The sequence below is a fragment of the Chiloscyllium punctatum genome, chromosome 10, assembly GCF_047496795.1.
Source record: "Chiloscyllium punctatum isolate Juve2018m chromosome 10, sChiPun1.3, whole genome shotgun sequence".
Lineage (NCBI taxonomy): Eukaryota > Metazoa > Chordata > Chondrichthyes > Orectolobiformes > Hemiscylliidae > Chiloscyllium > Chiloscyllium punctatum.
Window position 1 is genome coordinate 8,508,965 of NC_092748.1, and position 17,405 is coordinate 8,526,369.

General features: G+C 40.9%; 1 protein-coding gene across 7 annotated transcripts in view; it reads right to left on the reverse strand.

The window, feature by feature from the left end:
- nbeal1 (neurobeachin-like 1) overlaps positions 1-17,405 on the reverse strand; it is a 239,843-nt gene that overhangs the window by 52,764 nt on the left and 169,674 nt on the right. For all 7 annotated transcript variants that reach the window (XM_072578456.1, XM_072578458.1, XM_072578459.1 and 4 more), the window contains 11 exons: positions 15,886-15,988; positions 15,590-15,743; positions 13,639-13,797; positions 11,081-11,240; positions 9,853-9,941; positions 7,543-8,199; positions 6,808-6,983; positions 5,625-5,784; positions 3,704-3,832; positions 1,884-2,189; positions 1,001-1,150 (listed from right to left, as the gene is read on the reverse strand). In XM_072578456.1, the coding sequence (XP_072434557.1) occupies positions 1,001-1,150; positions 1,884-2,189; positions 3,704-3,832; positions 5,625-5,784; positions 6,808-6,983; positions 7,543-8,199; positions 9,853-9,941; positions 11,081-11,240; positions 13,639-13,797; positions 15,590-15,743; positions 15,886-15,988 (2,243 nt within the window). The remainder of the gene's footprint in view (positions 1-1,000; positions 1,151-1,883; positions 2,190-3,703; positions 3,833-5,624; positions 5,785-6,807; positions 6,984-7,542; positions 8,200-9,852; positions 9,942-11,080; positions 11,241-13,638; positions 13,798-15,589; positions 15,744-15,885; positions 15,989-17,405) is intronic.

Genomic DNA, 17,405 nt, shown 5'->3' on the forward strand with positions numbered 1-17,405 from the left:
GCTGAAGGCATGGCCACTAATAGTGGAGAAAGGAAACTGGCAAAGCACAAGAGACCAGAATTGGAGAAACACAGCTTTCAGATACTGACAGGAAGTTACAAAAGTAGGGAGTGGTTAAGGTCAAAAAGGCATAAATACAGAAGGGAGAACTTTAAATTCAATCTGTTACTGGGTTGAGTTAGTATAGGATAGCAAGCACTCATCCAGCATTATTGGCTGGTGGAAACAGGAGGTGGTTGTCACTTAAGAATTACCCCTCCCACTCCATCAAAGTCCTGGGCCTCATCCATTGCCAAATCCTAACCATCTGACTGGAGGAAGAATGCCTCATCTTCCGCCTTGGTGCCCTGCTCCCAACTGCTGGATTTCATCAGTTTCCTCATTTCGCCTCCCCCAATCCTATCCCAGTCTCAAGCCTTCAAATCAGCACCGCCCTCTTGACCGGCCCGACCTATCCATCTTCCTTCCCACCTATCCACTCCACCATCCTCTCTGACTTATCACTTGCACCTCCACCTTCATCTACCTATCACATTCCCAGCTACCTTCCCTCCCCCATCCCCATCCCCCCTCCCATTATCTGTCAGGCCCCCGGCCCACAAGCCTTATTCCTGATAAAGGGCTTATGCCTGAACTGTTGATTCTCCTGCTCCTTGGATGCTGCCTGACCTGCTGTGCTTTTCGAGCACCACACTCTCAACTCTGATCTCCAGCATATGCAGTCCTCACTTTCTCCTCAGACCAGGGAGGAGGAACTGGGCAGCTCGCACACTGCCCTTTGAACACAGGATGATAAAATCATTCTGATAATCTCTCAGCACTTCAAAATTCTCATGAACAACAAAAAAAAAGTGCATCTCAGGATTGAGAGCTTCTAGGTTTTCTGCAGCTTCCTCTGTCTTTGCAGTGAATGAGGGTAAATGCAGGTGGAAAAACACAAAATAAGAAAAGGCTTCTTTTTTTTAAAAACATCAATAATTTGCATATTCTGCCCACCCACCTGGAATTTGAGTTTGCTTTCTCCTTTCTCGCGATCTCTCTTGTGCAAATTCACCATCATAGTTTCATAGCATTCCTTCCAGAAGATTGCCATACGCTCGTGGCCTTTGCTGAATGTTTCCACTTCATAACGCTTCATCGAGGGGATGATCTGGAAATGAGGACAGGGTCACAATGGTTCACAATAAGACAGAAGAGAACACAAGAATTAGGAGCTAGGACAGGCCATTGGCCCCTTGAACATGCTCTGCCATTCAGTAAGACTGCGACTGATCATTGTGGCCTTAACTCCCCTTTACAGCCGCTCCCCATAACCCGAGATACTTTTTGTCCAGCAAAATAAAAACTATCCAGCTTAGCCTTGAATGAATGCAATGCTGCTGTCTTCACTGCTCTCTGGGGAAGGAAATTCCACAAATGAACAAGCTTCTGAGGGAAAAAAAAAATCCCCTCTTCAAAGGGAGATTCCTAATCTTTAAACTGCACCCCCTTTTTGTAGATTCCTCCGTAAGAGCAACCATCTTATCAGCCTCCACCCTGTTAAGTCTCCACAGGATGCTTCAATAAGATTACCTCACATTCTTTTACACTCTACTGACCATAAGCCCAATGTGTCCAACTTTCCCTCATAAGGCAATGCTTCAGCCCATAATCAGTTGAATGAATCTTCTCTCGACAGTTTTTCACGTTAGCTTATCTTTTCTTAAGTAAGGACACCAAAACTATTGAACAGTAATCCAGATATGACCTTATGAGGGCCTTATACAGCTGTTCACTACTTTCATACGTGGTCATTCACTTTTGTCCCAAATGACCAATTTAAACTAGAAAGTAAAACAAGAGACTTGTGCAGAGAATGCAAGGTTGGTAATGGTACTACGTACATATTTGTCAATGTAAACGCGCCATTCACTGGATCCGCAGTATTCCTGAAAGTCCTCAAAGAAAGAAGGGCTGCCATTGCTTTGAGGCAGAGCTGGCAAATGTAGGTGCATGTACAGCAGCTCATAAATTTTGGATACCAAAGTTCGTATGATTGGGATTAAAAAAGAGTAGGTTTCAGTTCTCTCTCTTATGGACTTGGTCAGGGTTTCCTCCAACTTGCCCAAGAGGAAACAAGCTTCATCTCGGTTGACTATCTCTTTAGTCTGCAGGATGGTGTTGAGCTTTGCTGCTGCCATGGCACACACCTAATATTTAAAAAAAACAGTGGCTTCTGATTAGTCAAATTTATTCACATAAACATGACAGATAACATCTCACCTGCACTACTGTTTTGGCCCACTTTGCAGAAGATTGTGGCATAATGGTAATGTGATAGGACTGGCAATCCAGAGGCCCAGGTTAACGATTCAGAAACATGGGTTCAAATTTCACCATAGCGGCTGATGGGCCTCAAGTTCAATGAATACAGCTGGAATTTAAAATTAGTCCCAGGAATACACCTACGACAACTTTCACCAATTTTCGTAAAAACCCATCTACTTCATGAATGTCCTTTCGGGACGGAAATCTGCCATCCTTACCCGGTCTGTCCTTTGCCTGACTTGGAAATGACCCACGTACAAGGGCAATTAGGGATGTGCACAAAAGCTAGCATTGTCAGTGACACTCACATTTCATGAAACAAAAGAAGCATGATAATGTTAATAACAAGCAGCAGATTTAAACAAGGAAAAATAATTTTTACAAACCAATTGGTAAGTTATGATGAATTTATATCTTCAGACAGTTCAAAGATGGATTAAAGTATTTGCTCTCAATGCTGTGATTTCTACAGATAGTGACAATTTGACAACTATTCACTATTTTGGAAAAGAAATTGCATTTGTGGTACACCTTTCATGACGTCAAGCACTTCACATGCAACTGAGTCTTTCTGAAGTGTAGTCTTGAAGTGTAGTCATTGTTGTTTCCTTTTCACAGAATCCCTACAGAGTGGAAACAGGCCATTTGGGCCAACAAGTCCACACCTACCCTCTGAAGAGTCACTTAACCAGATCTATTCCCCTACCCCCTTATTCTACATTTACCCCTGACTAATGCACTTAACCTACACATCCCTGGACACTATGGACAATTGAGCATGGCCAATCCACCCTCACCTGCACATTTTTGGATGGTGGGAGGAAACCGGAGCACCCGGACGAAACCCACGCGGACACAGAGAGAATGTGCAAACTCCAGACAGACAGTCGCCATGAGGCTGGAATCGAACCTGGGTCCCTGGTGCTGTGAGGCAGCAGTGCTAACCACTGAGCCACCGTGTAGCCCATCATTTCCTGTATTGCAGGAAATGATGCAGCCCATTTGTTAGCAAGATTCCAAAAATTACAATACGCAAAAGACCCAAATAATCAACTTTTTTTAAAGTGACTTGATGAAAGGACAATTATTATCCAGGGAAATGGAGAGAAATCCTTTGCTGCTCTTTAAAACAGTAAAATGGGAAATTGTTTGACACATCTCCGAGATGGTGGATGAGACCTTGATATGAAGTCTGTTCTGAAAGTTAGCTCCTCCAATAGTGCAGCACGCTTTCAGTACTGCATTGGAGCATCAATCTTGATTTCACATTCAAGGTTGTGGAGCAGGCCTTAAACTCTCAAACTTCTGAATTCGAAGTGAAAGCACAACCAACTGATTGACCATTTACCAACTGAACTAAATATCTTGGATGGACATAGTCGTTGCTGCTTCCTACCTGAATGTTATCCTGTGCAATAAATCCAAGGAGAAGACGCACTCCGAGTTGTGAGAGTTGCATCCATTCTGATCCAGATGAGTACCAGACCATTAGGCTGTCCATTAAGGTGACCATTTCCTCCAATACCTGCACAACAACAATGGAAATCACTCTTAGAGTCACAGAGTTGTACAGCAAGAAAAAAGACCCTTTGGACCAACTCATCCATGTCGACCAGATATCCTAAATTGATCTAGTCCCATTTGCTAGCACCTGGCCTATATCCTTCTAATCCCTTCCTACTTACATACCCATCCAGATGCTTGTACTAGCCTCCACTACTTCCATTGACTGCTCTTTACATACCCACACCACCCTTTGTGTGAAAAGGTTGCCCCTTAGGTCCCTTTTATATCTTTTCCCTCTCACCCTCAATCAATGCCCTCTAGTTCTGGACTCACTCATCCCAGGGAAAAGACAGTGTCTATTTATCCTGTCTCTGCCCCTCATGATTTTATAAACCTCTATAAGTTCATCCCTCAGTGTCCAAAGCTCCACAGAAAACAGCCCCAGCCTGTTCAGCCTCTCCCTATAGCTCAAATCCTCCAACCCTGGCAACATCCTGGTAAATCTTTTCCGAATTCTTTCAAGTTTCACAGCATCCTCCCTATAGCAGGGAGACCAAAATTGCACACAATATTCATGAAGAAGAAAAGCTAATTAAATTTAGTTCAGCTGAAAGTAGACCAAAACAAATATTATACTCAACTTTCTGGATAATCAGGGTCCATTTAGTCCTTAGAATAGCAATATGCTGTGCTGTTCCAAGATAGTCACCATTTTATTAGTAGGAAATCAAGTTTCTTTGCAATTCTGCGCTGCCCAATATTGGGACTCTTTTTCAATCAAGGTTCTGCCAAGTACCACAACTCTCCAACTGTACGTCATCTCAACTCAGAAAACTGTTGCTTTGCTGATGGTTCTATTCTTTAATCATCAACCTCCTTCTGTTCACGCACAATCTCAAATATGTTGTTATATTTTACAAGATAATCATTCCCTACTGATCTTCTCCGCGCTATTTAACATGGTATCTGTCAATGAGATTGGATAAAAACATCTTTCTTGCCTGACAATCAGTCAGCATTTCTTGTCTTATCATCTCCAGCCTCTACCTCTATTGACATCCTGGTGTTAAAATCACAAATATATGCAGCACCCCATTGTTATGGCTGCATTCTGCTTTTCTGATGGACACTATTTTTAAACCTCAAAGTTCTTCCACACTGATACAGATCTAATGAATTGGAGGTGCTCTTTGAAAACACTCTGACAAATTCCAGGCCTTAATAACAGAAACTATACGTCATGTCAGTAAACATTTCTCTCTTTAATTTCTAGCCTGCAATTACCATCTCTCGTTCAAGCTTCGCCTTTAATTGAAACACTTACCCAATGACTGTCCCATCAGATCTTGCTTACATGCCCTTGCTCCAAATATTAAGCCCACATGTTTTTCCTCCTTGATATATTAAGGTGGCATGCTGGAAGATCAAACTTCCTGCCTGGTCCTTGCTATCCTGTTTATGCGTGACAGTCAGTAGTCAGCCTTTGACATCTTTCAGTTCCACTGACGGCTTTGACAAAACTATGCTGTCTCACCATATGCAGGAGTATGTAGTGACATGGCACAGAGCTGCAAGCAGGATCCTAATGTCAACTGTGCATTTTCATCAAGGGAGAAAGAAAATGAATCAGGCAACTCCTGTTGCTCACAATCAATTGCAGAACAACATGAAGCGGTGCTTGGCAGTGGGTTGCAACATCTTTAACGAGATGGGCAATTCTGCCTCAATATACAGAAACTAAAAAGAAAGGCAGATGACTCAAGTGCTGTGTTAGGAAAGGGGTAAACACTACAGCAGGTATAATTAAGTACCTTATCAGTCCACAACGCAGGATTCACCAACCCCTCAGCCTGGAGGAAGTCCTGAACAATATAAAGCAATCGCACTGCATTCTCAGTGTGAACCGGAAGGGCAGCTGCTGTTGCCTCTTTGTTGTCAGTCACAGCCCATTCCAATATCTTCTCAAGAAGTCTGAAAAAGACCAGTTTCATTACGGGATAGTCTTGACTTTACCCTAGCTGTAAAGACCATGCCTTTTTATTGTTTGCATTTTTGATTGTGGACTGAAATGGGAAAATAACTTTTAAAAATCAAGAATTTCTGAAGGATTACTGCAACTCTTGAAAACAAGTAACCAGATACTCATTGTAAATGCTGTTTACACAGCTGCTGCTAGTTCAAACAGTAGATGGTTTGCAGACCAGTTAGAACCAGGGCTGCGTACAAACAGATATTCAGCCACCAACAAGTAGCCAACTGGACTGATTGATTCGCAGGTAGCTAAACAGGTTAGGTGAAGGCTGGGGAAAGCCTTCAGATTTTCACCAGCTCAGGAGCTTTCTCTGCTCTTTGCATTAAAAGTGACTTTAAGCCTGAAGAGAACCAGTTTATTTTCCCTTAAGTTGCTGTAAGCGGTGACTTTTAATTGCTAAGTCAGAAACTTTTTTTAAAAGATCTTTTCTACTGCAGCTTGAACCTGCAGCATGCACAATTTCTAATTGTGAACCAGTCACCAAGTACCTCTTGCAAACCAGTGGAAGCATCCAAGGAAGAAAGAACGAGAAGCAGCATTCCTATCAGCACAAGAATCATCTCAGCAGGTCCGTGAATGGGAAACATTGAAATGCTTTCCTAACCCTTCCGTCTACCTATAATACCCTGCCTGCATATGTGTTAATGCATATACTCTGTATGCTGATGGTTCATAAATACACATAGCTAGAGCATATTTACCTGAAATGAAGTGATTCTTGTTAACTATGGAAACCTAGCTTGTGCTTTCTGTCAACAAAGGTCTAGGCATAAGGTAAATTGGTAAATTCTGATATTTTCTTTAAAATCTGTGATGACTCCAGGAAGTTTGGGACTTGGTTTTTGGTGCACTACTCCATGAGGTCTAACATAGCTTCAGTCTCTTAGTTATGACAAATCAGAGATCCTCCAATATGAAGGTTACCCACACCCCAAGCCACCCTCAATGCATGCAAACCGTACTTCAATTTGATTTCATCTGATGGAGAAAGCAGTTCATTTGCTGTCCCTAGCTTTGTCAGTGCTGAAAAGACTTGGCCTCGTTCGATCCAAGCAGCATCATCTGACCCATCCAGGCCACGCCACATAATACAGAGGAGGATGTCCATCAGAATTCGACTTAGCTCTTCCTCACTTTTCTGAAAGGGAAAGAAAGCCAGTTCCATAAGCAAATGCAGTTCACTAAAGTTAGATTCAAGTGATATAATGTTTGAGGCCACACAACAAGTCTTTACCATATTGATTACGGATTGCTGCTATAATGCGAGTATATAGCAATATGAACAGGAGCTCTACTATGTTTGACTTAGCAATTTTACAAGCAGAAGCTAATAGGAATGAAAACACCAATTACACAAATTTTCTTGATATTATTAAATGGGATTACAGGGCACACTTGTGAGCTGCTGCCATTGGGTCAGATGCCCCTCAGAATTAATATTTGGTGGTTCAGCAGTGATGACATTCCTTATCGGGTACACCTTCCCACTGGGAGAAGCACTTCAATTGAAGATCAATTGAAACAAATGTTGAGTTTCTTAATCAGAGACCAACAACCTGTAATACAACTACCACTAGTTATTTAGCAAGTTTGATTCTTCCCCCCACCCCCACCCCCGCCAATCCCTCAATATAAGCATTAATTATACCTGCTTTAAAACAAAACAAACATGGCACAAAAATCATTTAACAAATTACCTCTCCACTTCCAGAGACTTCATAGATTGATGTATCATCCATATAACTTGAATCATCTGTGCTGCTAGGTTCCTTATCAAACTGTGCACCAGGAAAGTGTTTGGGCATCTCAAGTGGAGATGGGGTGCTGGCTACGCTACCTGGTGTCTGACTTTCAATGTCACCCATTTCATAAGAGGCCATGCTCGACAGGTCCAGTGTTAGGCTTCTCCCCTTTGGAGTCCAGTCCTCCAACTGAGCCTGATTTTCCACCAAATTTTCTGTGAGGACACTTTCATTTGAGGCTCTGTCATCTGAAAACATCTCAGAGGAGTGGCTTGAGTCAGTGAATCTTTCAACCAACCCATCAAAATTTCTGTTATCATAGAACTTGTTGAAGGGCACATTGTCGACTGTATCACCATCTGACAGCTTGTCATCCTGAATATTTGATTCTTCGTTAGTGCTTCTTAACTGTTCTATGCTGGGTCTCAGCTCTAGCTGGGAATCAGCTTGTTTACCAAAATCCAAACTGTTGTTGTTCAAACTGTCCACACCAGCACTCTCCTTGCTCTCAGCATTTTCCTTCAGAAATAACCGCACAAATGTTTCTTGCCAACTGGTCTGCTTTGCTATCTGCTGGGCTGCATCCTGTTGGGACTGCAAGTGCTGATAAATCTAAAACAATTCAAGGAGAAAGGAAGATTGCTTAAATGTCACCAACAAAACAACTGATATTTTTGCTTTCTACTGGTCTTTTAAAATCGCTGTTATTTTTCGTATTGCTCACTAATCAATGTCTGTATGGCAAAGTAATCAATTTGCACCAAAACAGAAACAGCAGTACAAGATCTTTTGTGATCTTAACACTCAGTTGTAGCTGATACTTAACCTGTCAGATCCAAGAGTGACAATGGACTGGCGAATCTCACCATCTGCTCAGGGCACAACTCCAGCATCCAAGGTTGCAAAATAATCAACAGCATAGCCTTGGTCTCAGGATCAGGTTAAAAATGTTTGTTCCTTACTATCCACAAACTTTATCAGCCTTACAATAAAGGTGAAAACCTATTTACTCTTGTTGGCTGAGAGGTGGTCACATTACTCATATGCAAACAAGAAGAAAGAGATGGCCACTCAGCCCTTTGAGCCTGCTCTTCCAATCAGTAAGATCACGGCTGATCTGATTTTGACCTCAACTCTAAATTTCGGCATATCCCCAAGAATCTTTCATCCCCTCGGTCACTAGGAATCTATCAGCCTCTGTCTTAAAAATACTTAAGATTCCGCATTGGTTCTCCTTTGAGGAAGGGAATTCCAAAGACTCTCAACACTCGGTGGAAAATAAAATTTCTCATCTGTTTTAAATGGCACCCCACCCTTAAATAAGGTACAGCTGAAGTAGGGCTAAGAAGTATCCCATTGCCCCTGTGTGCAATGTGCTCAGAACAGGACTTTGTAGTTTGGTCTGCAGGATTAACTAGTAATTTGACAGTCAACAATCTCTGCAATATCTGGTTAGCCATCAAAGGATCCTCTTTGAAGCTAGAACTGGACAGTATAACATTCATCTTTTTCATCAGACACTGCACTTGCTTTCATTTAAATAAGTTCACACACAGTACCCACAATGTTCACACACTGCCCAAGCTTCATGCAGCAACTGAACAAAAATGTTTATCTTTCCTCTCTTGCCATTCTTTTCCTGAGGTCACAGCAACCATCACTGGAAATGATGCTCCAAAAGCAGCAACTGAAATAGCATTTCAGACCAAGGTTCACAAAGGATTTGATCATGGACACGACGTTCTCCCTTTCCATATTTATGGGAAGATTGCCCACATTTTCTCTAAGGCCTTTGCATATAAAAGATTAGGAGGCATATATTTTTCATTTCTCTCTCTCTCTCTTTCCTTCATAGTCATTGAACAAAGATGCAAGTCTATATAATTTTCTTTCTTCAGCTCCACTAAGGAGTCTGCATGATCCCAATTCTAATTCATCTTGTTTTTTACATCTGGTTTACTCTGGATCCTCCAACAAACATACACTGATCAAGTCATTTACCTGGCTTCTCATTACCTAGCCAAAAAACACCAACTCAATTGTCATAGCACACAGTTGGTGATATTATGTTAAGCCACAAACTTAGAGTATACATAATTCAGGAACAAGGAATATAATAGTCATAGATTTGGTTTCAGCATTAAAAGGTTGACTGATAAAAAATGAACATATTCTTGGCACTTTCTTTGGTTTTCTATGATTCCAGAATTTTCTTGCATGAACCTCAAAGAAAGTGTGAATCATTAAAAGGAGGAGAAGACTGACCTTTCGGCAAACAGCAAGCCTCACGTTGACTCCTGCCTTATGCACTAGGTGAACCACAGCCATTACATCTTTATAATTCACCACAGAGTCTGAAACAAATGGAACCAGAAAAAAAAAGTTATTCATTGCATTTAATTCTGCATAACCACAGAATTAAGAACTGTCACAGTACAGAAGGAGATCATTCATCCCATCACCTGGAGCCATTCTCCTCTCTTCTCCCTATAGCCTTACACAGTCTTCCTTTTCAGATAATATGCCAATTCCCTCTTTATTATTTGAATCTGCCTCCGCCAAATGAGGAAATTCACAGATAAGTGAATTCACAATTTGATTTCAGAAGTAGACAGCCTTGTCAGAAGCAAGGTAACAAACGTAAAAATACCAAATGGATGATTGGACTTTATCTCACTCCCCTTGTAACAGCTGCTTCATAATGTCCATCTTCCTAGTCAGGACTGGCAAGTAACCAAAAATGAAGAAAAAATGGTCTGCAAGTCTGATCAAGTTCAGACAAATGCTCTCGACCACGAACACTGTAGAAGAACACAGATTCAATATCGGCGAACAAGACATTCCGTATATATGTCCTCAGTAGTTAGCTCAAGTACAGCAGTGACAGGGAGGTTGCTGATATGTGCTCTCAACTGGTTGAGGAATGATGCCAACCATGTGGGAAAACCGTTAACATATCTACTTTCTGTTGCAATCTATAACCTATGCACCTCTCCTGCATACACTTCACTGGCAGGACTAGAGAGCAGTATATTTCACCATAACCTCTTTACAAGTGAACACAATGCCCTTCAAAACATGTTTTGAGAAAAAGAAAATCATAATTAAGCTACTTTTCCCACATTATGGATAACTAACATGTTTGCATTATTGTGTCACGTTGCCTCAAGCAGCAATTCTATATTGGATATTTGAATCAGTCAACGATGAATTGTTTGAGTCCAGCACCTCAATCCAAACGTACCTCCAGGAAGTCACAACGTTAAGTTTATTGTGCCCCAAAGGGAGTTTTGTGATGAAATGGTAATGTCCCTATCTCTGAGCTAGGAGGCACACAATCAGTGGTATGTAATAACATCTATGAATAGGATAATTTTTAAAAAAATTACCAACAAGGTATAGGCCCTCAATCAATGAGACAAAACACATTGGCAGTCAATTATCTCATTTGTATAGTTCAAGTCTTCACTGTTGCAACAAACTCTCAATTTACCTGCTTGTAGGATTTGATGCAAGAGGTTTTTGACCAGGGACACAGTAATCAGGGAATCATTCAGCAGCATGATGAGTCCTGAATAACCCACATCCCTCAGCTTGATGCGCTGCTTGTTCCGTTCATAAACTTTATCGCACTTTAACATCCTCTCAAATATCTATCGAGGAGCAGAATTTAGACATGTTAATACTATGTTTAGGTCTGAAAAGTGCAAACTGTTTGAAACTTTATAATATGAAGACAGAAATTGGATATATTTCCACAGGCCTGGGCAGTCAATGATGACCATACCATGACTGTGTCAGACTTTGTGTGGGTGTCCAGACAGTAGGCCTTAGCAGGCTGTTTGAATGCAGAAGGAAGGACATAATTTGATTCAATCCTCAAGGTGCTAAGCGTGTAATTCTTCCAGCACTGTCTGATGTAAATGGCTACTAACAGAAACAGAACAGCTGTGGGGCAAAGACAGAGAGGTTCCGATAGGGGAAAGAGAAGGAACCTGGTTTTTCTGGTGCATGATTCCTGAACAACAGGGTATAATCTTAAAATTAGTGCTCGGTTGATCAGGGTCACACCAGGAGGAACTTTTTCACACAAAACACGGTGGAAATCTCTCCCACAAAAAGCTGCTGAGGGTCAGGATCAATTTGAAACTGTCATGGGCAGAATTTTTTTAAGTTAAGAGTACTCACGGTTACAGAACTAATGCAGATAAAACGGGGTTAATGTACAAATCGGCCATGACCAAACAGAATGGCATAACCGCCTTGACGGGAGGATAGACTCCTAAGTTCTTAACATCAATTACAGTGCATCAATGGTAACATGATTTAAAGAAATAAACACAATTTATTTTCTTGTTAAAACTGCTTTCACCACTAAACTCAGATGTCTTGCTGTTTAGTGTGCCATGGGATGTGACAACAGAGGGCAGATAGTTACCTCAAAAATCAGATTGCTATGACTTCTGAGGCATTGGAGATTTTGTATTTAGATCACAGATTTCTTGCTGTAATGCTCCTGCTACAAATTCAATTCCTCTCGCTATTAGTGAAATCACAGATGATCTGTATCGCAATTACAGCTATTCACCTTGGGTTCATTATCCTCTTCTACCATCGATTTGCAAACTCTATTAATCTCAAAATTAACATTGTTAACCGAGTTTGTTTGAAGTGTCTTCTAACTTTGCTCCTGAATGCCCTGACTCTGATTTTAAGATCATATCCCTTGTTCTCGATTCCCCTTCAGCCTGCTGCCCATTAAAGCAGTGAAACAAGTTTCTCTGAAGCTGTTCTGCCTATTAAAAATAATAAATATCAATTATCCAATTACCTTCCAGATTTCAGGAGTACAAGCCTTTCTCTATGTGCTCTCGGCTTATAATTTAACCTGTGAACCCTGGTAACACTGTGCTGAATTCCTCCTCCCAAGGCCGTTACATCCTTAGCTTTGGTGTGACAGCTACATCTGTACTCAGTACTTCAGACGTGGGCTAATTCAGGCACAGCACAGCTATGGAAAACCTTCGCTCCTTTATAATCTAGTGCTCTATACCATTAGCATTTAAAATTCTTTTCATATTGACTATGACATTTTACTGATTTCCTTCTCATTGGAATTCCTGATGAAGGGCTTTTGCCTGAAATGTCAATTCTCCTGCTCCTCGGATGCTGCCTGACCTGCTATGCTTTTCCAGCACCACGCTCTCGACTCTAATCTCCAGCACCTGCGGTTCTCACTTTCACCTGATTTTCATCTTAACTTTGTTATCCACATTTGCAATCAGTTGAGATACAGACTAGTTGCAATTCCAGTGGGATACCACTTTTCACTTCTTTCCAAATCAGTTACATATCCATTACCCCAGCTCTGTTGTCTGCTAGCTATGCAAAGTCCTAACCAAGTAAATAATTTGCTTTCAATTCCATCAGGTTTAATTTTAAGTAACTTGCTTGGCTTCAACTAATTGGCTTTCAGCTACTCTTCTAGGACACACAGCTCCTGAGTCCGGAAACATGTATCCCACTCCTGCTTCTTTTACCTCTAAGATTGGAAGCAACTGAGAATGGCTTTATCAATGATTTAGAGTGCCGATGTTGGACTGGGGTGGACTAAGTCAAAAATGACAAAACCCTGTTATAGTCCAACAGGTTTAGTTGGAAGCACTAGCTTTCAAAGTGCTACTTCTTCATCAGGCGATTGTCCTGATTAAGAAGCAACACTTTGAAAGCTAGTGCTTCCAAGTAAACCTGTTGGACTATAATCTTGTGCGATTTTTAACTTTGGCTTTATCAAGTCAGCCAAGTGTTCAAGGCTGAGATCTTCCCAACTGAATGGGAACGAAGTGTTGTTGATCATTGAGACCTCAATTACCAAACCTAGTCACCAAATCTCAGTCAGTATAATCCTTCTTGCAAAACTTGTGTGATATGTTTCACTTTAAAAATGCAGTCACTGAAACGCAAGTGTTTTCCAATGGTCAATCACAAATTAAGGTCAACAAAACTTCTTTTGCATGAGGTGCATTGTCAAATATTAAGGGTGCAGAGTACCTTGAAAACGAGTTCACGCAATGTGTCAGAATACTTGCTCGTCAGCAGCAGTGCATACAGAATGTCAGCATGCCCTGGTTCAAACAGCAGCAGGTAGAGCTGGTCCCGAGCTGAACTAGTCTGAAGGAGATTCAGCAGAATCTCCAGGATTCCAGAGAGCTACAAATACACACATCCAAAATAAAAATCAGCAATCAGATCCAAATTCTGCCTGCAACAACATGCAGTGCTTATATTATTGTCGGAAGACAAACAAATGATTTCAACAATTTTAGGTTTCTACTGCTTTTCATGACCAAATCTGGTCAGCGAATAACATTTCGACTGGGAATCTAGACTTTAATATTAACATGTATACAAATGCACACAAATGTCATATTCTATCATTTTATACAAAATACTTTACTTCCCTTCAAGGAAGACTGCATTTATGTCACAAATTTCACAACCTCACGATGCTTGTTCCAAAGGGCTTTACAGCCAATAAAGTACTTATGAAATAACTTGTAATGTAGGAAAGATAGCAGTCAATTCCCACACAACAAGATTGCACAAGCAAAAAAAATGCTAACAGCTCATCCATATTGGATCATTTTTTTCCTGCTCGTTATCAGAATAACTTCATTTTTGTCCTCATCGGGACAGAAAGTACCTTGACTAACTCCATCCAAAATGGGGTGCCACCAACAGTGGAGCATTCCCTCAAGGCCAAAGCTTCACACAATGCAAACTCTGTCAGAATTACTTGCAGGTTTCCAAGAAATGGCATCACTTGTTCAAGGGCACTCAATGCCTGGTAGAGGAACCAATCATTGTGGACATGTGTCGGAGTGGTGGGGGAATGTTAGAAATCATCCCACTTCTCTTGCTACCGACTCCCCTTGCCACATGTGCCATCACTCACGAGTGGCCTAGATCACTCAGGAATCCTGGAAGTTGCTTGGGTACCAAGATAAATGCCTGGCTGGCACTTCATTCAGTAGGCATTCCCCAAAACACAAATCTCTCACCAGCTTTCCAGCCAGCAGGTAAGACCCATTACCTAGATTCAATACTGCTCCCTGGCTTCACGGCAGAAGATAAACATTCAAATAGATTAGAGCATATGGATGACTAAACTATTCACTCTATGTCATCCGAGTCCCCTCAGATTCATGGCTGTTGTTGATAGATCAAAAACCTGGAATTCCCAAGCTTTCATCGCTATGGATACACTTACACCACATGGACTGCAGCAGTTCAAGGAAGCAGGTCAACATCATGGTTTCCAAGGGCAGTTAGGATTGGGTAATAAATATGGTCTTGGCAGATTTTTCCATGTCACATGAAAGAATACAGAACAAATAGTTATTGTGTAGCATTTGAATAAGCCGCCTGAAAGAGTCGTGGACACAGGTGCAATATTACCTTTCAAAATGGAATTGAATAAACTCTTAAACGAGTGAAAGGTGCAGCTTTTTTGGTATGGGACAAAGTGTGTAGGATTATTAGCTTTTTTAAAAAAAAATCACTCGCAGGATGTGGGCATCAGTTGGTGACCAGTATTATTGCCCATCCCTAGATGCCCTTGAGGTGGTGACGACAACCTGCCCTCTTAAACTGCTGCAGTCCATGTGACGTTGGTACACCCACAACACTATTAGGAAAGAACTTTCAAGATTTTGACCCAGTAATACTGAAGTAAATTTCAAAGTCAGGATGGTGAGTGGTTTGGAGAAGAACTTACAGATGCTGGTGTTCCCATGTAGCTAGCTATTTCAATTAGTGGTATGGCCACAATGAGGGAAAAGATGAGCTTAGTTGACGTTTTTCATCTTGTACTTGTCAGGACATTTTTGCAAGACAAAGAGCTTCGACAAAATGTGTCTTTTATCACCAATATCTAAGCTCAGTATCACCAAATGACTGTGAGGTAAAGGTCTTGTGGAACAAAGCAAAATCCCTCTTTTACCTGCTGTTCATCACTGATAGCAGCAATGTATCCCATGATGCTCTGGACCTCTTCCTGTATCACCCCTTTGCTGATGAAGTACTTAATTAGCCCATACAGAGAAGCGCGGATAGTCTTCACGTCATCTGCGGACAAGTCACTGTCTTTATCTGAGCTGTTCAGAGAAGTGCCAAAGAACGGGAAGCAGTCAGGTATTTCCACATTGGATTGAGGGTATTGAGTTGTTGCTTAGCGTCTATAAACCATATTCATTCTTCAAATAAAAAAGGTAGCAGAAAAGAGAGCAGACACTCTACCTGTAACACATCCGGATCACATCAAGCAAAAATTGCACCCCATATTTCTTCCTAAATAGCTTCCGATTGTCTTTGATGATTGTGGATAAGTACTGAATATGGCCTGAAATAGAAAACTGGTTACCCTTTTATGACAGACCTCAATAAAAGACAGTTGCAAGAGAGTCAAAAAGATTAGGTTTAGGATTTGCCACAAAGGTCAAAATGAGCAACTTAGAAAGCCCCCCAAAATCCATATTTGCTTAACTCCTCTCATAATCATTTATTTATACAGCACAAAAACAGGCTTTACAGAATTTAGGTGTTAAAGCAAGCATTACAACGCCATAGTAGGATGACTGCTGCAAAGTTTGGCAAAAGGAATGTACCTTCATATTACTTTCACAACGTGTAAAAACAAGCTTTTACACTTCCAATTTTTATAAACTGAGCAAAAATTTTAAAGTAAGGGAGTAACATATGGATCAATTGTTAAGGTAGGTACAATGTTACTTCTTAGTTTTAAACAAACATGGTGGTGATTATTTTTGTGTCCATCCAATGAGGGGCATCAATACGGTGGAATTAAATCTGATGCCACTCTGGGGGACCAAAGTGAGAATCAAATATTAAATGGCAAAATGTTCAGAGGGAGATGAGAGAATTACTCTATACTGTCTGGGGCAGCATGGTGGCTGAGTGGTTAGCACTGCAGCCTCACAGTGCCAAGGACCGGAGTTCAATTCACACCTCGGGTGACTGTCTGTGTGGAGTTTGCACATTCTCCCCGAGTCTGCGTGGGTTTCCTCCCACGATCCAAAAAGATGTGCATGTCAGGTGAATTGGCCATACTAAATTGCCAAGTCAGGGGTAAATATAGGGTAGGGGAATGGGTCTGGGTGGGTTACTCTTCAGAGGGTCGGTGTGAACTTGTTGGGCTGAAGGGTCTGTTTCCACACTGTAGGGAATCTAATCTAATCTAAACCATAAATGTCTAAGAACGCACTGCAAGAAAAGATAGTGGAAGCAGATTCAATGCTAACTTTTAAAAGCAAGCTGAATAAATATTTTTTAAAAATGTGCAGAGCTCAACAAAGTAAACAGGGATAGTTGGATAGCTCTTTCAGAGAATCATAAAATAAAGCATAAATTGGTCAACTGGCCTCTTTTTATGCAATTTTATTAAGTATTATGTGACAAGCTAAGAATAAAAGTTATTCCTAATAAAACTGCCCCAAATTTAAACTTTGGACATTTTTCTCATAAGACAATGTGCATTTACCATTTTCTATACAATTTTATGAGTCAAACTACAGATAATTTAATACTGCAGGGACAGCTTAGAATAATTTCCTTTTGGATATTTGGGCAATGCTTAAAGAATTGCAAACTAAATCAGTCTATAATCCAACTCCACCCTAATTAAAATAATGTTTGGCAGCCAATGATATCCAAAATGTAATTGTATATTCTGTGCAAATGTAAACCCAGTATTAAAATTATACCCATTATATTCATGCATATTTATTTTGATTAAACAT